Source organism: Symphalangus syndactylus, chromosome 13 (assembly GCF_028878055.3).
Source record: "Symphalangus syndactylus isolate Jambi chromosome 13, NHGRI_mSymSyn1-v2.1_pri, whole genome shotgun sequence".
NCBI classification, from domain to species: Eukaryota; Metazoa; Chordata; class Mammalia; order Primates; family Hylobatidae; genus Symphalangus; species Symphalangus syndactylus.
In genome coordinates, this window is record NC_072435.2 from 66,507,470 (window position 1) to 66,531,918 (window position 24,449).

At 38.9% G+C, this 24,449-nt stretch overlaps 1 protein-coding gene across 1 annotated transcript in view; it reads right to left on the reverse strand.

Annotated features, from left to right (window-relative positions):
• Positions 1 to 9,144: 9,144 nt before the first annotated feature.
• TSPAN8 (tetraspanin 8) overlaps positions 9,145 to 24,449 on the reverse strand; it is a 274,155-nt gene continuing 258,850 nt past the window's right edge. Inside the window, exons 8-10 of the mRNA XM_055237898.1 lie at positions 19,144 to 19,275; positions 15,800 to 15,883; positions 9,145 to 9,436 (exon numbers count right to left, since the gene is read on the reverse strand). Coding sequence (XP_055093873.1) covers positions 9,383 to 9,436; positions 15,800 to 15,883; positions 19,144 to 19,275 — 270 coding nt within the window. The 3' untranslated portion in view covers positions 9,145 to 9,382. The remainder of the gene's footprint in view (positions 9,437 to 15,799; positions 15,884 to 19,143; positions 19,276 to 24,449) is intronic.

The window sequence follows — 24,449 nt, forward strand, 5'->3', positions numbered from 1 at the left end:
CAAACCCCTTGAAAGAGGGGGAAGATGTAGGTGAGTGGGTGCAGGAGCTGGGGTGAGTGCCTTTGGGCACCAGCAGGAATAAACTCCTTACCAGCCCACAGCAGCATCTAGGGGCTGTCCACAGCTTCTAGAGCCTCAGAGGGCATGTGTTACAGTGTGCTGTTTTAGCTTTGCTGTCTGCAGACAACTTAAGTGTTAAACAGCTCAGTGGAGAGTCAGTGTGACAGCCTCCTGCACCCGCAACTAGGTTCTTGTTCAGTGCCCAAGAGGAATGAGGTCACGCGGACTTGAAAGATGGTGAATGTGGAGATTTTATTGAGGGGTGAATGTGGCTGACAGCAGGATGGGGAACTGAAAAGGGGATGGAATGTGCAGGCAGTCTTCCCCTGGAGCTCAGCCAAACTCCTCTCCTACCAGTTTCTGATGTCCAGCAGCTTCTTCTCTTCTTGATATTCAGATGCTTCTCTCTTCTGTGTGTGTGTGAGCTGAGTTTGGGGTCTGGGGTTCTTATGGGCACAGGACAGGGGGCATACTGGGCCAAAAGACAACATTCAGGTGGGAAAACAGGGAAGTAAAGTTCTCATTTAGGGCTGGGGGGCCCAGCTTTAGGGTGGAGCCCTCGCCAGGGACTCCACCGTCTTCTACCCAGTATTTTCCTGCCTCCTGTCCATATCAGTAGCAGAGTTTGAATCCTGGCACTACTAATTTTGAGCAACTTACTTAACCTCACTGCATTTCAGTTTTCTTATCTGTAAAATGAGCATAACTTTAATAATAGAATTATTGTGAGAACTGAATGAGTTAATATGCATGAATTCTTTAGAATAGTGCCAAACATATAATAAGTACTATGCTACATGTATTAGTTATTGTTATTGTAATTATAAGTAAAATATCTATATTCAATGGAATATCTTTATAAAATAAAAATGGATACCATTCTGCAAATGTACTACGATGTTAATAATATATACTTATTGAACTGCTCATATATTCTAGGTACCATGCTAGGCTTTGGGGTAAAAGTTTAATTCGGCAGATCAGGAGTACTTAGGGAGTTTATAATAAAATGCAGACAACAGAAAGCTAGCCAAATATATTAGGATAAGTGATATTTTAATATAATATGCTATGAAAAACATAAATAAATAAAAAAATTAATTTTATACTGAATGGATTCAGAAAAGCTTCATAGAGTAGGTGACATCAGAGCTAGACCTTGAAGGAATCCAACAACATAAATATGAAAGTCATTCTGGGCATAGGAGCAACATGGCAAGGTAAGAATAGGAAGTTGAAGGCTCACAGGGTGCATATGGAGGAGGGTCTGCAGAAGATCAGGGCGTATTAGTCCATTTCCACACTGCTGATAAAGACATACTTGAGACTGGGAAATTTACAAAAGAAAGAGGTTTAATGGACTTACAGTTCCACATGGCTGGGGAGGCCTCACAATCGTGGTGGAAGGCAAGGAGAAGCAAGTAACGTCTTACACAGACGGTGGTGAGCAAAGAGAGAGCTTGTGCAGGGAACTCCTGTTTTTAAAACCATCAGATCTTGTGAGACTCATTCACTATTATAAGAACAGAGTAGGAAGACTCGCCCCTATAACTCAATCATCTCCCACCAGGTTCCTCCCATGACACAGGGGAATTGTGGAAGTTACAATTCAAGATGAGATTTGGGTGGGGACACAGCCAAACCATATCACTCTGCCCCTGGCCCCTCCCAAATCTCATGTCCTCACATTTCAAAACCAACCATGCCTCCCCAACAGTCCCCCAAACTCTTAACTCATTTCAGCATTAACTCAAAAGTCAACAGTCCAACATCTCATCTGAAGCAAAGCAAATGCCTTGCGCCTATGAGTCTGTCAACTTAGTTACTTTTTAGATACAATGGGGATACAGGCATTGGGTAAATACAGCCATTCCAAATGAAAGAAATTGGCCAAAACAAAGGGCTACAGGCCCTAGGCAAGTCCAAAATCCAGCAGAGTGGTCAAAGCTTAAAGCTCCAACATGATCTCCTTTGACTCCATGTCGTGCATGTGGGTCATGCTGACGCAAAAGGTGGGTTCCCATGGTCGTGCGCAGCTCCACCTCTGTGGCTTTGCAGGGTACAACCTCTCTCCAGGCTGCTTTCATGGGGTGGTGTTGAGTGTCCTGCAGCTTTTCCAGGCACATGATACAAGCTGTCAATGGATCTACCATTCTGGGGTCTGGAGGACGGTGGCCCTCTCCTCACAGCTCCACCAGGTGGTGCCCCAGTAGGGACTCTGTGTGTGGGTTCCAACCCCACATTTTCCTTCCTCACTGTCCTAGCAGAGGTTCTCCACGAGAGTGCTGCCCCTGCAGCCAACTTCTGCTTGGACATCCAGCCATTTCCATACATCCTCTGAAATCTAGGCAGAGGCTCCCAAACCTCAATTCTTGATTTCTGTGCACCTGCAGGCTTAATGCCATGTGGAAGCTTTCAAGGTTTGGGGCTTACACCCTCTGAAGCCACACCCTGAGCTGTACTTTGGCCCCTTTTAGTCATAGGTGGAGCAGCTGGGATGCAGGGCACCAAACACAGCATGGGAACCCTGGGCCAGGTCCACGAAACCATTTTTTCTTCCTAGGTCTACAGGCCTGTGATGAGAGGGGCTGCCATGAAGACCTCTGATATGCCCTGGAGACATTTTCCCCCATTGTCTTGGTGATTAACATTCAGATCCTTGTTACTCATGCAAATTCCTGCAGCCAGCTTTAATTTCTCCTCAGAAAATGGGATTTTATTTTCTGTCACATTGTTACGCTGCAAATTTTCCGAACTTTTATGCTCTACTTCCATTATAAAACTGAATGCCTTTAACAGCACTCAAATCACTCTTGAATGCATTGCTGCTCGGAAATTTCTTCCACCAGATACCCTAAATCATTTCTCTCAAGTTCAAAGTTCCAAAAATCTCTAGGATGGGGCAAAATGCCGCCAGTCTCTGCTAAAACATAACAAGAGTCACCTTTGCTCCAGTTCCCAACAAGTTCCTCATCTCCATCTGAGACCACTTCAGCCTGGACCTTATTGCTCATATCACTATCAGCATTTTTGTCAAAGCTATTTAACAAGTCTCTAGGAAGTTCCAAAATTCCCTACATTTTCCTATCTTCTTCCGAGCCCTCCAAACTGTTCCAACCTCTGCCTGTTATCCAGTTCCAAAATTGCTTCCACATTCCACATTTTTGTGTATCTTTTCAGCAATGCCCCATTCTCCTGGTACCAATTTATTGTATTAGTCCATTTTCATGCTGCTGATAAAGACATACCTGAGACTGGGAAGAAAAAGAGTTTTAATGAACTTACAGTTCCACATGGCTGGAGAGGCCTCATAATCATGGTGGAAGGCAAGAAGGAGCAAGTCATGTCTTACATGGATGGCAATGGGGCAAACAGAGAGCTTGTGCAGGGAAACTCCCATTTTTAAAACCATCAGATCTCATGAGACTCATTCACTATCATGAGAACAGCACAGGAAAGACCCACCCCCATAATTCAACCACCTCTCACTCCCATAATTCAATCACCCCCCACCAGGTTCCTCCCATGACCTGCAGGAATTGTGGGAGTTACAATTCAAGATGAGATTTGGGTAGGGACACAGCCAAACCACATCACAAGGAAAGATGGAGTTGGTGCTTATGAAGGACCTGGTAGTCAGTGGAGGAGTAACCTTGAGAGAGAGTGATATAACATGATAACATCTGCATTTTAGATGGATCACTCCTGTGGCACCATGGGAAATGATATGAAGAAGGAAAAAAAATGTAGAAAACTCATCACAAGATCATTGCAATGATCCTACCTCAGGATGGATTGGGAGAGAGAAGATAGGATAGAAGTGACAGGGAAGCAGAGCAGTGGACAGATTTGAGAAGCATTTGCCAAGCTTTAATATACATATTGTATATCTAAATTAGTACAATTGTACAGTCTTAAGCATAATAAAGATAACTCCTACATTTCTGTGAAATGAAAGCAGCATTTCCATCTACATTAGATTATTAATTTGATGAGAGTTTACTTTTATTTTGTTCTTGCTATGTTCCTTAAGTAATTTAATCAAATTTAATACATTTTTAAGTATTGTGGTTTGACCTTGGAAACATGAAGGTAAAGAATGAGCCTATTCTTAAATCTGAGTTTAATATCCTTCAGGAGAGTAAAAGTTTCTCTCATAATTGCCTTCAGTACAAAAACAATTAAGTTAAAGCCTAGGTGAACTATCATAAGCAAATAAATGTTGACATTTAAAAATACAGCAGAAAACCAAACACATTTAAGAAGTTAGTACATGCAGAGATTCTAGTAATGGTAGGGAACTTAAATATCTTTTCAATAAAATTTATTATTTGAAGATGAGGAAACTGAGTGACTTGCAAAGGACACAAAACCGGCAAGCAGTCAGAGCCCAGTCTGGGACCGACTCCAATCCAATTCACTTTTTAACACGGATTTTACTGTCTCCCAACAAGGCTATTTTGTTATTCACATGTGTGATTCTCTAAAGCAGGATCTCTCAATCACAGCAGTATTGACATTTTAGACTAAATAATTCTTTGTTGTGGGCATGTACCTGTACATTGTAGAAAGTTTAGCAGCATTCCTGGCCTCCACCCACTAGATACTAGTAACATCCCCCTGCTACTCATTGTGGCAACCAAAATGTCTCCAGACATTGACAAATATCCCTTGAGGGGCAAAATGCCCCCCCTCCAGTAAAGAACAACTGTTCTAAGTCCTCTAGACCCCTAAGATATTGTAAACTTGAGCTAAAATAGAAAGAATCCCAAAAACTCTCATATAATTTTAAATCTGTTACACTTTCTGCAATTTTCATATGCTTTTCTCAAAAAGTTCAGAATCTGTTTGCCTACTCTCTCTCAATTTGCTATTACAGTCTTGTTGAAAGAAAAATCACTGACAAATTAAATTTAACAGAGCTTAATTGAGGAAAGAATAATTCACTGGAGTCAGAGAGACTCCAGCACAGCCAAGTGGTGGAAGACTTATGGACACAAAGGGAAGTGATGTACAGAAAATGGAAGTGAGGTACAGAAACAGCTGGATTGCTTACAGTTCTGTTTGCCTTACTTGAACTGCGTTTCAATAGTTGGCTGCCTTTAATTGGCCAAAACTGAGTGACTGGCACAAGAGTAGGTTATAGTTGGTTTACACACCCAGTTAGGTTACAGTTCACTGTGCACAGAGAAACCTTTAGGTAAAACTTAGACTCTATAAGAAGGCATCTTTGGGCTAAACTTAATCTAACAGTCTTTTCTTTCTGTCTGCTCTCAGCCCAGTCCTTGCCATTCTCAGCTCTGCTTCGGGTCAGAGGAAACTACATTTTCCAGGGCCACTTGTTTTCTGGCTTCTAGGTGGCCTCAGTCAATGGAAGTCTGACAGAAGACTGAAGTGGGCGGGAGAGAAGCCAGGGCACTGCTCTCTGTCCTCTCTCTGTTCTTCTGATAACGAGTGCTAAGTCTCCATGGCTCCTGTTCCTGTTAGTCTTTCTCTGGAATCCAAGCCATGGTTCATCTTCCACAAGGTGGCCCTGGATCCTGGGCTCTGGTAACATTATCTCTGTTTCTCCAGTCCTAAGGGTAGTAGTAACTCCTACTGTTGCTAATCTCTGGTTTACTTTGCCTCCTAATCGGCTTCTTACTTCTTCCATCACCTCTGTAAGGAGTTACTATGGATTGAATTGTTTCCCCCTAAAATTCGTATGTTGAAGCCCCCATTGTGGCTGTATTTGGAGTAAGAAATTAATGTTAAATAAGGTCATAAGGGTGGAACCCTGGACTGATAGGATTATTGTCTTTATAAGAAGACACAACAGAGTGCACACACACTCTCTCTCTCTTTTTACCTTGTGAAGACACAGCAAGAAGAAGTTCAACTGCAAGCTGGGAAGAGAGCCCTTACCAGGAACTGAATAGGCCAGCACCCTGATCCTTGACTTCTCAGACTCCAGAACTCTGAGAAAAAAATTCTGTTATTTAAGCTACTAACAAAATACACCTATTAAGTCAGGTGTATTTTGTTATGACAGTCCAAGCTGACTAATATAGGAGTTCCCTGTATAATTTTTTCATTTTTTGAAATAGCTGACATTTTTCTGTCAACCCTAATACAAGTTCTTTATATCATTGATACCATATAATATTTGTTGATCCTGTAATATGTACCCGACATTATGCAAAAGACATGTTAATATTCATTTTCTTATCTATCCCAGTAACACCATAACATATGACAAAATGGTATGAAGAAAAAACATGGATTTTGAGTCACTTAGACTGCATCACAACTCCTCTACTTACTAGCTGCATGACATACGAAAAGTTAATTTCTCTAGGCCCTGCTTTCCTTATCTGTAAATTGGTCTAGTAACAGTATCAAACTAAGAGGGTTGTTCTGAATTAAATGAGTTACTCTACGTAAAGTGCTTAGAATATATGTAGGCATACAGTACACTCTCAATAAATCTATTATTTTTAGCTACAATTTGTTAAGTGCCTATTATATGCCAAGCACAGCAATAGGTACTGGAGACATAAAGACAAATAAAAAACAATCAATGCCTTCAAAGAGTTTGAGGATGCTAACAGAGGCAAACACATGAATGGGTAATTATAATAAAATATGGCAAGTTTATTGATAAATTTATTATGGGGAAGCTAACATGATCAACAGTCAGGGATTGGGGCACATTTGACACGGTTTGATTGCCAGTTCTGCCAATTACTAATTGACTCTGAGCAAGTTATCTATCTCCTCTGAGCCTCAATGTTCTTACCTGTGAAATGGGAATGATAATTGTACCTACCTCATAAGGATATAGTGATTAAAAATGAGATAATAAAAGTACAGATTTGGGTATTGTTCCTGGAAGTTGACATGTACTCAAAGAAGGACAGCTTTTTTTTTTTTTTTTTGAGACGGAGTCTCGCTCTGTCGCCCAGGCTGGAGCGCAGTGGTGTAATCTCAGCTCATTGCAAGCTCCGCCTCCCGGGTTCAAGCGATTCTCCTGTCTCAGCCTCCTGAGTAGCTGGGACTACAGGTGCCCGCCACCATGCCCGGCTAATTTTTTATATTTTTGGTAGAGATGGGGTTTCACTGTGTTAGCCAGGATGGTCTCGATCTCCTGACCTCGTGATCCATCCGCCTCAGCCTTCCAAAGTGCTGGAATTACAGGAGTGAGCCACCTCGCCCAGCCACTATTTTTATCATTAATAGGGAAGCACAGAATAAGGGTGCCTAACCCAGCCCAAAGCTCCCCCAAGTTTCCTACTGCTTGGCAGCCACTCTAATCTGCTTGACAAGAACTGCTCTCCTTAATGTTTCTCCTCCTCAGAAGATGAGACTGAGTCTATTATACTTTTCTAGTATCAGCATAAATTAGGACAAGAACTTAAGGCTGGGCGTGGCGGCTCACCCTGTAATCCCAGCACTTTGGGAGGCTGAGGCGGGCACATCATGAGGTCAGGAGATTGAGACTACCCTGGCTAACATGGTGAAACCCTATCTCTACTAAAAAATACAAAAAATTAGCCAGGCGTGGTGGTGGGCGCCTGTAGTCCCAGCTACTCGGGAGGCTGAGGCAGGAGAAGGGCGTGAACCTGGGAGGCGGAGGTTGCAGTGAGCCGAGATCGTGCCACTGCACTCCAGCCTGGGCGACAGAGCGAGACTCCGTCTCAAAAAAAAAAAAAAAAAAAAAAAAAAAAGAAAAATTTAGAAAATTTCTTGACAGAATCTATTAAAGCTAAACATATGTATGCAAAGCAGTTCCACTCCTGCATATATAGCCAAAAATGAGTACATATATGTTCCAAATAACATATAAAAGAATGTTTATAGAAGCTTTATTTATAATCATGACAAACTGAATGCAAACTATATACCCATCAACAGAAGAATGGATATATACACTGCGATATATCCATACGCAATGAAATGCTACATAGCAACTAGAATAAACTACAGCCACATGCAACAAATAGATGAATGTCACACTCAAGATGTTGAGACAAAGAAGCCAGGGTGCACACTTTATTATTCCATTTAGAGAAAATTCATGACAGGGTTTGATTCCCAGGCAAAACGAGTCTATGTCACAGAAGTCAGAAAAGTAGTTACCTTTAAGGAAGTATTTACAGAGAGGGCAATATATTGGTAAATGTTTATCAACCAGCTCTCCAGAAAAGAAAGAAAAGCCCTGAATTTACAGCATTTGTCAGTTTCTATGGCATAAATACTCTGAGCATGGTAGATTTCAAGGTACCAATGTCATGTTAACTGAACACAAAGTTGGGAAGAACTTTGTGTACAAAACTTTTGTGTATATGTGTACAATCTGCTCAGGAAGTCTATGTGAGCCAAATACAGGCCACCACTGAGAGGTGGCATGAAGGAGCATTCTGGTGTGCTAGAAATATTCTGTATCTTCTTTTTTTTTTTTTTGGAGATGGGGGTCTCGCTTTATTATTCAGGCTGGTCTCGAACTCCTGGGGTCAAGAGACCCTACTGTCTCAGCTTCCCAAGTAGCTGAGCTTACAGACATGAGCCACTGTGCCCAACTCTGATCTTCGTCCTTACACAGATGTACACATATTAACAGAGCTATACTTTAAGAATTATCGACTATATTGTCTGTATGTTATACTTCTATACAAAGCAAAAATGTCAAATATTTCTGAGAACTAGAAAGAGAAAAAAGTTACAACTGTTGTGTCTGAGAGGAAGATCCAGATGGGTACCAGAGAAGCAATGGCTGGGTGCCGGGCACTCAGACCTTTTTGTTCCTACAATAGATATGCAGCAAAAGAGAGACATACTATTAGTAGTTTTGACATAAATAGAAAAGAGATGGTGACTCTTTTACCTGGAACATTGTCAATTATTTTAACATTAGACTTGATTCAATCTTATCAGCTATGGTTGATACATCATATAAAAGAGTGTTGTTTCTGAAAAGCCCCAGATCCACTGTCTTAACTATCTGTGGCCCTGTCAACTTAGAGATGATTATTCCACTGGGTGGCTCCAGAAGAACATTTTAAGCACTGTACCACCTGAACACAATGATCAGACATAGAAAAGCACCAACGTAAACAGTTACATTTATTTTGAGTAAAAATACACATTCATATCATTTTCCCTTATATCCCTCAAATCTTAAATATGTTCAATATGTCTAGAAGATATCTGTGGTCTAGCTAGCTGAGACATTTTAAAAAGACAGCTGCTCCTGACTTATATAGCACTTACATATTTAAATTTACAAAGCCAAAACAACATTTTAAAGGGGTTTGACTGATGATAGCTTGACACATCCACAGATTCATTTGTTCCCGATCTGGCAAAACAGGACCATAGAAAACACCAAACCCAGTATCTAGAGAACAAAATAACAGGATTAACACGGAATTTAAGGGAAAACACTGGACACATTATAAATAAACAGAAAGAACATTATATATGAAAAGATTTTGTATACTGACAGTTCCAATCTTACTAAATCATCTCTCTTGGGAAATTAGAGGTTCCAACAGGACAAAAGAGCACTGCGAAAGCTCTCTTGAGTTTTTTTGTGTTTTAATCAGCATTTTTTAGCTGGCCAATCAGCCTCTATCTAACTGGCCCTATATAACTGCACAGTAGCAGCTGCCACCAGAGGACCTGCTCCCTTTTCTGGAACACACACATTCTTCTGCAGAGCGTCTCCTCTGGAGCACTGAGGATCTCAGGTCCCTGGGGGCTAAATATATGTACAGCTTCCATAAAAAGGTTATGATCATCTGGTTTAAATCATCTGCATAAAAATCAAGCAGTCTAGAATTTCTCTTGCTGTAGTTTTAGGCATTTCCAAGAGGAATAAAAAAATGAAGTAACCCTTTTTTTAAAAAGCTTCTAAACTATGGGCAATAGTTTAATTCAGGAATTTCTTTTGAAGTGAAAAAGCACAGCTGAAAATCTGGGGCATAATTTCCATCTCAAGTAGCTCTCCCAAGAATGAGGGACCCCAAAATTTGCTCTAATTGGCTCTACAGTTGGTGACTTGCATGCTGTGTCTTTGACGTAGAAATGATAGACAGGACCTGTGTGCATTACCAATACAAAGTTTCCTCCCCCACCAGCCCCTTTTGATGGGAGGATGGAGGAGGGCAAAGTGATATTTATGCTGAGTCAACTTAAATGCTTCTACTGTGTTGAGACTTTCTGCTTACTAACACTTTCCTGGAAATGTAATTCAAATGAGAACTGCTAACCAATATTTCTTCCTTCTTAAAAAGGTTGACACCAATTCTCTGCAAAAGTAATAATTTCCATTCAAAATGTTCTACAATTCAAGACTGAAATTTAGTCTTTTTGCCGTGATCCTGAGCCTTACGTCTGTGGGACAAGTATCAAGAAAGAATTTTTTTAATGAGGAAAAAATAATGGGATAAGACAACTATCATCTTTCACTGCTACATCCTTGAAATAGAAGCCTACAATTTATCAGCAGACTAGACAGTTAATATCACACTGTCTTGCATTTCATTGTCCCTGAAAAGAACATTTATCAGTGTTCAAAAAAAAGCACATAATTAAGAGATTTGTCATTTTATAATGTACACCAAGACTCATGATAAATTTGCTAAGAGGTATGCAGCAGTCTAAAAAAAATGTAAAATTATCATTTTTCTTTTAACTGCTTTATTTCTAGGACCTCCTGTTGGGATAACTTTTATCCTACAAAGTGATGGCTCTCAGTGTGTAGCTTTTTTTTTTTAATTAAAGCAAGGAAAGTGCTGATCATTTTTTGTGCTTATAAGTTGCTATAGTCAAATGAGGAGAGATATGATAGTCTGGCTGTTTTAAGCTAGAATAATGAGAATTCCAAAAATGTCTATAGAAAAATTTTTCTTGCAGAATAAGATATTCTGCACAATTTTTAGCATCCAATGTGAGAAGAATCCCTTAGGTATATAGTCTTAACAGAGCTTTGAAAACAAATATTGGCCCACCTCACTAAAACCTATGCCTAAACATACTAACATAAGGTCTAAATACGGGACAGTCTTTTTTTATATGGTATTTTTCTGTGGAGATAATCTGAACATATTTTCTGCAGGAAGACATTTGCTTCTGTTTTCTTAAAAGTATTTTTTAGAGGAGATTTTTCTGTTTCTGTATCTTTGTGTTTTTTTTAATTTGAACTTTGGAAACAAAGAAGGGAGACAGGCCTAAGTCATAGGGTAATAGGAAACTTGTTCTAATGACTGTAAGATGAGCTATAAAATGCTTCTTTTTTTGGATACATAATTTATAGACTGGGCATCAGAAGACTTTTCCAATCTACTTTTTGAATAAAGGAAGATGGAATATAAAATGATTTGTTTCCCTTTAAAAGAGGGAGGGCAGGTTTTAGACTGAGGAACTGAACAATTTTAAAAAGTTCAAACAGTTATTTGAACCAACTATTTACCATATCTGCAGAGAGTCTAGAAATCACAATTAATTTGACTGGTTGAATTCAAAAACGGTTATGTTTTATGATAGTACTGCAAAAACTTCATACCTATAAATTACTGTACAGAATGTTTGTATTAAGCTATTTTTCTCTGAATATGTCTTTAGAAGAACAAATAAAATATTTAAACATGGAATTAATACATGGAATACACCAATTTCATAAAATACTGAAATGCATTAATCTTTTTGTAATCTTATTTTCCACTAGATGTATTTAAATTCTTGAAAATGCCTTTGACTATGACACAAAGGATTTCATCAATCTCCCCAATGAAGTATGTCCTTACTTTTTCTGGTTTTGCTAACAGAGGAGCATCTGTGATTTGAGCTAGTGATAGTCAATTGTCAGAACTTGAGTCTAACATGAAATATAACTCTTCTACTAAATATCTCATTTAAAGCATGCTCTCTCATTCATTTAAATCATTCATGTAAAATCACTCATGATTCATTTAAATCATTCATTTCTTACTCATCTTCATGGCCATTAGTCCTTATTTCTAAATTAGCATAAACCCAGAATACAAAGCAGAGAAACAAAATACATCTTAGAAAATGCAGAATCAAGAGAAATAGACCTAATCCATAGCACCATTTGACTTTGAACATATATCAGACCTAAAGAAAGACAGCCACAACCTACCAACAAAGAATGCTTCATATTTATACCTATTTGGACTACAAGAAAGTAATAACCCACAGTTTAATTTGCTGCTAATAGTCCCTAACCTTTCTCTAATAGTTGCCTGGGAAATTCCACCAGCAAACTAAAGAACCACTTAGGACACTAAATTGCTTCATTCCCAGTTAAAATTTCTTTCTGGCAGTGATGTGGCATGAGTAAGAGGTAGAAAATTACCAGAAAGCCCAAGGAGTACCTTGCACAGCATTCCATGAGCGTGAAGCACAAGTCACTCAGCTGAGCTAACCAGCTCTCACAGGCATTAACCAGGGAGACACTTCACATTCTTGCTCATGCCCTGGAATAGGATTGGGAGTGAATTTGATCTACTTGATATCAAAATTACCCAAGATCTGGGATGATTCCAAAATGCTTCTCTGAAGCAGTTTTAATTCATTTTCTTGGCAAAGATTTTTAGGCCATGTGAAAAGTGTCTTTCAGGTTTTGTTTTTTTTTAAAAAAAAAACATGCCTTGTTCTTTTGGCTTAGGATTGACTTGGCGATGCGGGCTCTTTTTTGGTTCCATATGAACTTTAAAGTAGTTTTTTCCAATTCTGTGAAGAAAGTCATTGGTAGCTTGATGGGGATCGCATTGAAAATGGCAGTATGGCCATTTTCACGACATTGATTCTTCCAACCCATGAGCATGGAATGTTCTTCCATTTGTTTGTATCCTCTTGTATTTCATTGAGCAGTGGTTTGTAGTTCTCCTTGAAGAGGTCCTTCACATCCCTTGTAAGTTGGATTCCTAGATATTTTATTCTCTTTGAAGCAATGGTGAATGGGAGTTCACTCATGATTTGGCTCTCTGTTTGTCTGTGATTGGTGTACAAGAATGCTTGTGATTTTTGTACATTGATTTTGTATCCTGAGACTTTGCTGAAGTTGCTAATCAGCTTAAGGAGACTTTGGGTTGAGATGATGGGGTTTTCTAGATATACAATCATGTCATCTGCAAACAGGGACAATTTGACTTCCTCTTTTCCTAATTGAATACCCTTTATTTCCTTCTCCTGCCTGATTGCTCTGGCCAGAACTTCCAGCACTATGTTGAATAGGAGCGGTGAGAGAGGGCATCCCTGTCTTGTGCCGGTTTTCAAAGGGAATGCTTCCAGTTTTTGCCCATTCAATATGATATTGGCTGTGGGTTTGTCATAGATAGCTCTTATTATTTTGAGATACGTCCCATCAATACCTAATTTATTGAGAGTTTTTAGCATGAAGGGTTGTTGAATTTTGTCAAAGGCCTTTTCTGCATCTATTGAGATAATCGTGTGGTTTTTGTGTTTCGTTCTGTTTATATGCTGGATTACGTTTACTGATTTGCGTATGTTGAACCAGCCTTGCATCCCAGGGATGAGGCCCACTTGATCATGGTGTATAAGCTTTTTGATGTGCTGCTCGATTCGGTTTGCCAGTATTTTATTGAGGATTTTTGCATCAAAGAACAAAGCTGGAGGCATCACACTACCTGACTTCAAACTATACTACAAGGCTACAGTAACCAAAACAGCATGGTACTGGTACCACAACAGAGACATAGATCAATGGAACAGAACAGAGCCCTCAGAAATAATGCTGCATATCTACAACTATCTGATCTTTGACAAACCTGACAAAAACAAGAAATGGGGAAAGGATTCCCTATTTAATAAATGTCACTGGGAAAACTGGCTAGCCATATGTAGAAAGCTGAAACTGGATCCCTTCCTTACACCTTATACAAAAATTAATTCAAGATGGATTAAAGACTTACATGTTAGACCTAAAACCATAAAAACCCTAGAAGAAAACCTGGGCAATACCATTCAGGACATAGGCGTGGGCAAGGACTTCATGTCTAAAACACCAAAAGCAATGGCAACAAAAGCCAAAATTGACAAATGGGATCTAATTAAACTAAAGAGTTTCTGCACAGCAAAAGAAACTACCATCAGAGTGGCAACCTACAGAATGGGAGAAAATTTTTGCAACCTACTCATCTGACAAAGGGCTAATATCCAGAATCTACAATGAACTCAAACAAATTTACAAGAAAAAAACAAACAACCCCATCAAAAAGTGGGCAAAGGACATGAACAGACACTTCTCAAAAGAAGACATTTATGCAGCCACAAAACACATGAAAAAATGCTCATCATCACTGGCCATCAGAGAAATGCAAATCAAAACCACAATGAGATACCATCTCACACCACTTAGAATGGCCATCATTAAAAAGTCAGGAAACGACAGGTGCTGGAGAGGATGTGGAGAAATAGGAACACTTTTACACTGTTGGTGGGACTGTAAACTAGTTCAACCATTGTGGAAGTCAGTGTGGCGATTCCTCAGGGATCTAGAACTAGAAATACCATTTGACCCAGCCATCCCATTACTGGGTATATACCCAAAGGACCATAAATCATGCTGCTATAAAGACACATGCACACTTATGTTTATTGCGGCACTATTCACAATAGCAAAGAGTTGTAACCAACCCAAATGTCCAACAACAATAGACTGGATTAAGAAAATGTGGCACATATACACCATGGAATACTATGCAGCCATAAAAAATGATGAGTTCATGTCCTTTGTAGGGACATGGATGAAACTGGAAAACATCATTCTCAGTAAACTATCGCAAGGACAAAAAACCAAACACCGCATGTTCTCACTCACAGGTGGGAATTGAACAATGAGAACTCATGGACACAGGAAGGGGAACATCACACTCCGGGGACTGCTGTGGGGTGGGGGAGGGGGGAGGGACAGCATTAGGAGATATACCTAATGCTAAATGACGAGTTAATGGGTGCAGCAAACCAACATGGCACATGGATACATATGTAACAAACCTGCACATTGTGCACATGTACCCTAAAACGTAAAGTATAATTAAAAAAAAAAAAACATGCCAAGAAAGTTCATCAAGACAAAAATCCTATGAGGGATATTTTTCCAACATCAATAATTAAAGTGATGAAAGTAATACATAAGCCTCAATTTTCCTTGAAAATTTCTCCAAGTGAGTCAACAGTACTTAAGCTAAGGAAATCAGAGACAATTACGTCTACTTTTTAGAACTTCTTGGATTTCTCTAGAATGTAATAAGTAACAAAGAAACAGCTCCTCACACTCTGGAGTTCAGTTTTTATTTTCTGTTTCAAAATCAAGATGAGAAATAAGAAATTGTAAAGGTCGTATTTTGCTTTGTTTGGTGCTTTTTCTTCTAACTTTGGAAAACTTTAACCCCTGTGCTAGTTTTCAGTGGGAAAAATATACCTGGCTCTAAGAACTATGTGAAAATTAATTCTATCTTTTTCCCGGTAGAGAGGTCATTCAGAAGCAAGAGTCTCAGCCCTGCTCACTTCATAAGACTGGAATCTCCTCCTCAGACTCAGGCTGATCGAGGGAGATGATGGGCCTTTAGCATCCAGTGCTTTTCTAAAGCATCTGGGTTTTTTATGGTTGTTGTGTTTTACTTTTCTGTTTGTTTGTTCACCATCAATATTTCTTAACGTTAATGAACAAGCAAGGGAATAAAAGAGTCAACAATACAAGATTATACTGTACCTCAATAACCGCCAGTCCAAATGCTATTCCAATAACTATAGTCAAATTTTTTGCCAAGAAGTCTTTTATGAAAGAAATACAGGGCTGTTAAAAAAAAAACATTAAAAGTTACCTCTCAGAAAAATTGGACCTTATATTAATCAAAATTTTTATTAATCCGGTTTACTTTTTACATTGCTATCAAGAAACACACTTAACGACATGGAACTGGGTTATTCCTTCCACTCCCTGCTTCACCTTTGCTCCAAAAGGTTGTAACTGCTGTGGTTTGTTTATACATTAAAAAGCAATTGAGGAACAAAATTTTGCTTGACTGCCTAATTGTTGAATCTAGGGATTAATAATTACAAATAATAATTTTTCACCAACATATCCTCAAATGACAGATTTTATAATTTATACTATAAATTTTATAGTTGATAAAGCTATACATTTTATAACAAAATATAAATCATAATTTTATCTGAACTTTATTCATTTTAGAGCTGATACCATCTTGACTAAGGATTTTTTAGGTTTGTAATCTACAACAGAAAGGTTCCTGGTTGAGATTTTAGCTAATAATATTGCAAATTTTCATTTTTAAAACAACGTATTTTCTTTTTTTCTTTCATTATTTTTTTTTTTTCTTTGAGACAGGGTGTCCCTCCAGCGCTGAAGCTGAAGTGCAGAGGCGCGATCTTGGCTCACTGCAGCCCTGACTTCCTGGGCTCAAGTGATCCTCCCACCTAATCCTCCCAAGTAGCTGAGACTGCAGGCATGTGCCACCATGCCTGGCTAATTTTTGTTGTGTTTTGTAGAGACATGGTTTTGCCATTTTGCCCAGGCTTGTCTTGAACTCCCAGGCTCAAGCAATCCACCGGCCTCAGCCTCTGAAAGTGCTGGGATAACAGGCTTGAGGTCACCACTGCTGGAAAAAACAACATATTTTCAAAATCCCTTAATATTTATCAGGGTTATTTTTATCTTAAAAAGAAAAAACTTACTATGTCTATGTCTACCATTATGCCATTACTTTAGATAAAAAAGAGAATTTAGGAAGTTGCCTCTCTGCTACATTTTTGAAATGCATACAATCCAGCATGCATTTTCATACTTAAAACATTTTGGACTAGACCTAATAACTTCAAGAATTGTAAATTATGGGAAGAATTTTTTAAATGGAATAAGACTACACAATATAATTGTGTTATTTTTGTACTGCCCTGAAATATATTATCCCTTTGATGGTCATATATGTGCAAAGGGCTAACAAAATATTGCTATTTGTTAAATAAAATAAAAGTTCTCCAGAAGGCTAAGTCATCTTTTCCCCTTCATTCCTGAATGTAATGAGTTTCTTCATTCACATTTAACCCAAAGTGGTAAACATTCAAGGAAATTATTACATCATTTAGGTTAATGATGAGATTAATGATTATATCTACTGAGCCACATTCATTATGTTTCAGGGGTTTTTCTCTTCCTCTTCACCTGAGATAATGAGGGTATCTTGGCAAAAGGAAGAGAAAAAAAAGAAATGTGAACTATGGCCATTCCATATTTTTTATTTTACCAGACTTCTTGCAAATTACACATGGCAGATGGAAGTATTTTATGAATTTACAAGCTTCCTTTTGGGAAACTGGTGTAGCTATCAGCCTATATTCAGCTGAATTATGTGTGAACTTACAGAAACTATCCAATGGTTTTTTTAGGATAATTCCAGGGGCTTTTCAGAATCTGTCTTGAGGAAAAACATCTTTGAGTTGAATTTGAACAGAAGACAAACAGCAATCTGCAACTGAATTTACTGATTTCATTATCCTAAGTGGAAAATGTCTTTATTTACACTGTATTTATTTCCCCTTTTTCTTGTAAATATTGTGTCACTAACATTAGGTAGGGAGGAGGGGAGAAGGGAGAATATAAAAAGTAAGAATAAAACTTTTTTTAGTAATATTACTTTGACAATGAAAAACGCAATATAACACTGTAGTCTGGTAGATTATTTATTGAGTTACTTTAAATCTTAGCGACATACTTTAAATATTAATGACAGCAATTTCCCTTCGGGGCAGAGCCTCTTTAATTTTGATAAGATCAGTAGTCAAGGAAAGGGTAGTTTCCCCTGAGATACTTTCCATTTCCTTTTATAAATTAATCTCAGTAGCAGTTACTAAACCAAAACAATTCTAGATTGAAAATAATCTTCAGGTATTATACATATTAATATTAATTCATTGTGATTTATAGTGGTTTTCAATGTATCTGCCTCTCAACTAGATTGTAATCTCCTAGAGGATCCAGAAGCATGTCTGATCCTAGCAAGGGTCTGTCTGACATGTAGTAGGCACTGAAGAATAACAGTAAATAAATGAAATACTAATATCAATTATAATTTTTGTACACATTTCTTCCAAGCAGAAGGAACAGCTTATGAAGGGACAGATGTCATGTTCTTCATGAAGCCATATCCTGAACCCCACAGACTAAGTGAGATGGGGTCCCATAACACCTTGTGCCCATCTCTATTCAAGAGATACTAGTAGACCATTGGATTGAAGTTACCTAATTATCTTTCTCCCTTACTTGAGCATCAGCTCCATGAGCGCAGACATTGTGCTCTGTCCAGGAATGAATTCCCAGTGACTGGTAGAAAGCTTGGCACATAGGAGGTGGTCAATAAGTATTTGATGAATTGATCAATAAGAAGAACTAGGACATCCACGTACTGACATTCACAAGTCACATAAATATGACATCTAAACACATAAAAGATTAACCTATCTTTTTCAATTGACATTAAATGTTCAAGGTAACTTCTCAATTGCAGCAATAACTAGGTAAATTGGTAGCTGTCGATAACATAGAGAACCTAAACCCTTAAATGTATTGGGAAGGACTTGGAGTCCTTTCTTTAAATTTTGAGAAAGAAGAAACCTCATTTCTTGAGAAAAGGAAATTTGATTAGAAAACAAAAAACATTGACTTTGAAAATTAAAGGAAAATACTGTTTTCAAGAACTTATGTTAAAGTAGGAAAAAATAAAGGAGAATAATGATTAAGATGACCAAAGAGAGGTCAAAATAAACTTTCATGTTAGTTTGTACTTTGCCTCCCATTGCAGTAGAATGTTTCTTTGACCTATTAAGATTGGGCTTAAATGATGCCAGACTCATAGAAGAAATGAAGTCTATCTGCTTTTATCTTTAAATAAGGATTTTTTTAATTTGGGAAATTTCTGAGATTTTTATCTCATGATTCCCATTGTACTTGATGCATTTTAATTTTTTGTAGGGACTTTAACTGTGAAAAGAAAGTAACAGAATTGCTTATTGTACCAAATGTGATTTAGTTCTCACCTCTTGGTAAACGTGTTTTCCATTATAGTATGTGCATGATCTCTGCGTATCTAGACACTCACATAATCCAGTATATTGTTGAAAATTATTTCCCCAATCAACAGCTCCATTGACCAAACCACAGCATTTAAACTGTTTGATAAAAGGTAGAATGAGAAGCAGTCAGTAAGAAGATTAAAAACATTGGCAATACATTAAATTATAATCTTCTGAAATCATTATTAAAGGTTATTATGCTAAAATACCATGTAAGTCACCTTTCACCTTTCTCTATGTAGAAGTAAAAATTAAGGATTTTTTCATTTTGATCTTTACATTAATGATGGAAAAATGGAGTTGCAGACTCAAAAATCTGAAGAAGTTGGGAAGATGAAAAATTCACCTACTAGGTTTTTTTTTTTTTTTTGAGACAGAGTCTCGCTGTTGCCCAGGCTGGAGTGCAATGGCGCGATCTCAGCTCACTGCTGGCTCCGCCCCCCGGGGTTCACGCCATTCTCCTGCCTCAGCCTCCCGAGTAGCTGGGACTACAGGTGCCCGCCACCTCGCCCGGCTAATTTTTTGTATTTTCAGTAGAGACGGGGTTTCACTGTGTTAGCCAGGATCGTCTCGATCTCCTGACCTTGTAATCCACCCACCTCGGCCTCCCAAAGTGCTGGGATTACAGGCGTGAGCCACTGCGCCCAGCCTTCTTTCTTTTTGAGATGGAGTCTTGCTCTGTCACCAGGCTGGAGTGCAGTGGCGCCATCTCGGCTCACTGCAACCTCCAACTCCCTGGTTCAAGCGATTATCCTACCTCAGCCTCCCGAGTAGCTGGGATTACAGGCATGCACCAACACGCCCAGCTAATTTTTGTATTTTTAGTAGAGACTGGGTTTTACCATGTTGGCCAGGATGGTCTCAATCTCCTGACCTCGTGATCTGTCCACCTCAGCCTTCCAAAGTGCTGGGATTACAGGTATAAGCCACGGTGCCCAGCCTCACCTACTAGTTTTTAATGACAAAAGAGAGTCAGATCTATGTAACTTAGATATTGTCAAAAAAGTTTCCAAACAATTCACAAGAGAGTCAAAGAATTGTTGCTCAAAAGAGACGTGAAGTTTTAAAAGTGAAATTTCCACTCCATGATCTCTGATCACTTTTGAAAGAGAGGAGGAAAAAGATGAGAGATATTGCAAAGACCAAAATAGATGCTCAAGGAGCCTCCCATAAGATTGAATTTTATGAACATCTTTAAAATATGGGAGGGAACACAAATGAAGAATGAAGCTCTTAGAATGTCAGGAAAGTTACAGCCCCAGAATAAATTGATCCATGGAAAACACTAAAAAGGAGTGTTTGCAGCCACATTTGAGGAAGAAAAACAAGGAAATGATAACCCCAAGAATCAGGGCATGTGGCACATAATATTATTAGATGGGAGAAAGAAAGACAATTATCCCTCATGTTGCTTCCATCTGCTCTACTAAGGGGAAGACACTTCGTGCAGAAATGGGAGGAAAAAAAATGCCTGAAAAAAAAAAACAGAACCAAGACTGAGTGGTTTTCCCAGCTCTGATACATTGCGATGCCAAGATATTGAAAGAATTTTCATTTACTGGGCAGGTAATCATGTTTATTACACATTAGTTTAACCTCTGTGCCAAAGTTTGTTCATCTGTAAAATACAGATAACAGTTGCTAATAATAGCATTTAATTCGCAGATTTATCATAAAGATAAACATAAGAAAATCCATGTAAAGATAAGAACTCCCAGGTTGAAGAAAGCACTCAATAATGCATTTGCTTTTATTGTTTTTGTTTTCTTTGTTTGCTGTTGGTGTTGTTTCTGTTATGCTCTCACAGGAACATGATCTGTTCAGCATTGTTATCAATGATTTGAATAAACAGAAAAAATATCTTTCCAATTCTGTAGTTTATGTAGAGCTAGGAGTGACAATTAATATGCTGGAGAACAGAGTCAAATTTCAAAGACAGTTCAAATAACAGAGATAAACTAACAAATTCAACTGAGGCAGATACGAAGTCTTGTACTTAGGTCCAAAGACTGAGTTACACAAAAACATTACTCAACAGATGTTTATATGACAAAGAGCTGGAAATTTCAGTTTGTTTCAAGGTCAGTACTAGCAAGGATGGTGCTCTTGAAACAATCTCCTTTCCTGTTCCCATGGTAGACATGATTAATCGTTTATTCTTTCTGATTACATCATCTTGAGTAGTATTCACTGATACAGATACCCTCTGTCAAATGTAAATTAAGTTCCACTATAAAATTTATATTCTCATTTACAGATCAGTTCATATTTGGAATATGGTAGACCTCAGGACTCCTTAGGGAGGCATAAAGTCATACTCACAAATGAGAGGGTAGAAGTTAGGAAGGTTAAAACTTGTCACGATATCAAGTCACTACATCAGAGATAGGAGCAGTTAAAGAAGAAGCTGGTCAGGACTTGTTGAAAGTGGTGTAACAGCTGGATGAAAAAGGCAGTATGCACTGAATGATACAACACCCCTAGACAAATAATAATGAGCAAGAATCCAAAAGGGGTGCATTCCATCAGTATGTTAACAGGGAATTTGTGCGGGAAATCCCTGAAATCCAAAGAGAAAGCCACTCAGCATCTGTAGCTTTTGTCAGTGTGTTATGGAACTCCAGGTCATCCAGCCAGAGTTTGTGGTGGTAGGATTCTTTTCCCAAAGAAGCATAACTTATAAAAGAAAGCATAGTGGAGAACGAGGAGGAGGATAAGGATGAGGAGGAGAAGAAGAAGGAGGAGGAGGAGGAGGAGGTAAGAAGAGGAGGAGAAGGAAGAAAAAGAAGAAGAAGAGGAAGAAGAAGAAGGAGGAGGAGGAGGGGGAGGAGGAGGGGGAGGGGGAGGCAGCACAGGGAAGAGGAGAGGGAAGAGGAGGAAGAAGGAGGAGAAAGAAGAAAAAGGAGGAGGAGGAGAAGGGGGGACAAGAAGGGACAGCAGGAGGAAAACAAGAGGAGGAGGAAGAAAAAGAATCAGCAGAAGAAGCAGGAGAAAAAAGAAGGGGAGGCGGAGGAGAAGAAGAAAAGGAAGAAGGAGAAGGAGGAAGAGGAGGAGAAGAAGGAGGAGAAGGGGAAGGGGAAGGAGAAGGAAAGAAGGAGAAGAAGAAGACTCATAATGGAAATTTGAAGAAATATAGTCCTATAAACACAAGGAACTTCAGGCATAGGATTTCTTTACAAGAACAGGAGCACTTCCGGAGAACATGCTACAACAAACAGAACATTTAGAAATCCAGGATTGGCATGGAGACCTTGAATCCAGGGAGATGTGCAGCAGATGTTACTAGGACCCAAACCAGAGGCTCAGTGATTACCTCTAGTATATTTTGTACTAGGTCAACACCCTGGGAAGGGTCTGGGATGCTCAGCCCCACCCAGCAGAGGTACTGAGGCTGCATAAATTCTTCCTGCTTTAAGCCTGTTTTAAGCTGGGCTCTAGAGTAAGAATGATCCCGGAAAGGAGAGAGTCAAAGGATGCAGCTACAGGGGAGCTAGGAAAAGCACATCAGAAAGGAAGTTAAACAGGGACTGACCCATATCAGGTTTCAGCTTTTGGAAATGATGCTTTAAGCACAATTTTTACAAGCTGGCGTCTATCCAAATAGGAACTAGTGAATGCTCTGAGGGAGAAAAAAAAAGTCATCTGATAAACAGTTTGAGAAACCAAGGATGTTTCCACTTGAAAAGCAAGGATTTTAGGAGTCGAACAATAGCCATTCTCAAAGAAAAATCTATTATATATAAAAGCATCAATAATTTTTTTTCCTCTGAAACTCTGGAAAAACTAGTACTAAATAATGTAAATCCTAGGGAGGTAGATTTTGTTTCAAATTAAGAAATAACATGCTAATCATCAGACTTGCATATAAGCGGGATGGGCAAAAATTAGTAAACTTTCACCTTTTTAATATTTCATTTGAGGGTAGATGACCATAAATATAAAATATGTTTATCGGTGAGAAATCAGATTAAGTGACCTGTAAAAGTCAAGCCTCTCCTAAGATTCTGTCAATTTCCATGACATGCATATATTCAGAAGGAAAAAGTAGTAAGAGCACTCCAAGGATGGAAACTGATGCAAAGGCAGGAAGGCAGAGTTGTTCAAGGGACCCTGAGTACACAAACCTGGCTGGACTAGATTTTACTCTTTAGAGAGTAGCACTTACTAAAGTTAAAATATTAGGTAGAAGCCAGAGAGTAGAAGACCTTCAATGCCTACCCATATTTTGACTTTAAAGAAAAAAGGAGGGGATAGTATACTGATTTAAAAAATAATAGACTGGTCAGACAGATCTGGGTTCAAATTCCAACCCATCACTTTGTAGCTGTTAGACTTCCCTAAATCCCAATATCCTTATCTGTAAAATAGGGTTAATGAGGATAATGATATTACCCATCCACAGGGTTGTTGTGGGTATTAAATGAGCTACTGGATATAAAACCTGCTACGTAGTAGCACTAATGTTAGCTATTACCACTTTTATGAGACGGAGAAGTGGTGGAGGGTGAGAAAGAGAAAAAGAGAGATTGGACATGGTTGCTCACGCTTGTAATCCCAGCACTTTGGGAGGCCAAGGCAGGAGGATCACTTGAGGTCAGGAATTTGAGACCAGTCTAGGCAACATAGTAAGACCCCTCTCTCTACAAAAATGATAATAATTTTTTAAAAGGTAGCCAGGCATGGTGGTGTGTGCTTGTGGCCCTAGCTACTCAGGAACCTGAGGTGGGAAGATCTCTTGAGCCCTGGTAGTCGAATTTGCAGTGGGCTATGATTGTACTACTGCACTCCAGGCTGAGTGACACAGCAAGACTTTGTCCTCAAAATAATTAATTATTTTTAAAAAGAAGAGAGAGGGGCCATGTGCGGTGGCTCAACCCTATAATCCCAGCACTTTGGGAGGCTAAGGCAGGTGGACCACCTGAGGTCAGGAGTTCAAGACCAACCTTACTGACATGGTGAAACTCTGTCTCTACTTAAAATACAAAAAATGAGCTGGGCGTGGTGGCGCATGCCTGTAGTCTCAGCTACTCAGGAGGCTGAGGCAGGAGAATCAGTTGAACCCGGGAGGCAGAGGTTGCAGCGAGCCAAGATTGCACAACTGCACTCCAGCCTGGGAGACAGAGTGAGACTCTGTCTCAAAAAAAAAAAAAAAAAAAAAGGAGAGAGAGAAAGAGAGGAGATTCCCAGACACACTACCCTTTTAAATGGTAAGTGGAAAATATTAAAACTATTATTGGTTTGACTCATTCGAGGCTTAACCTGTCATAAAT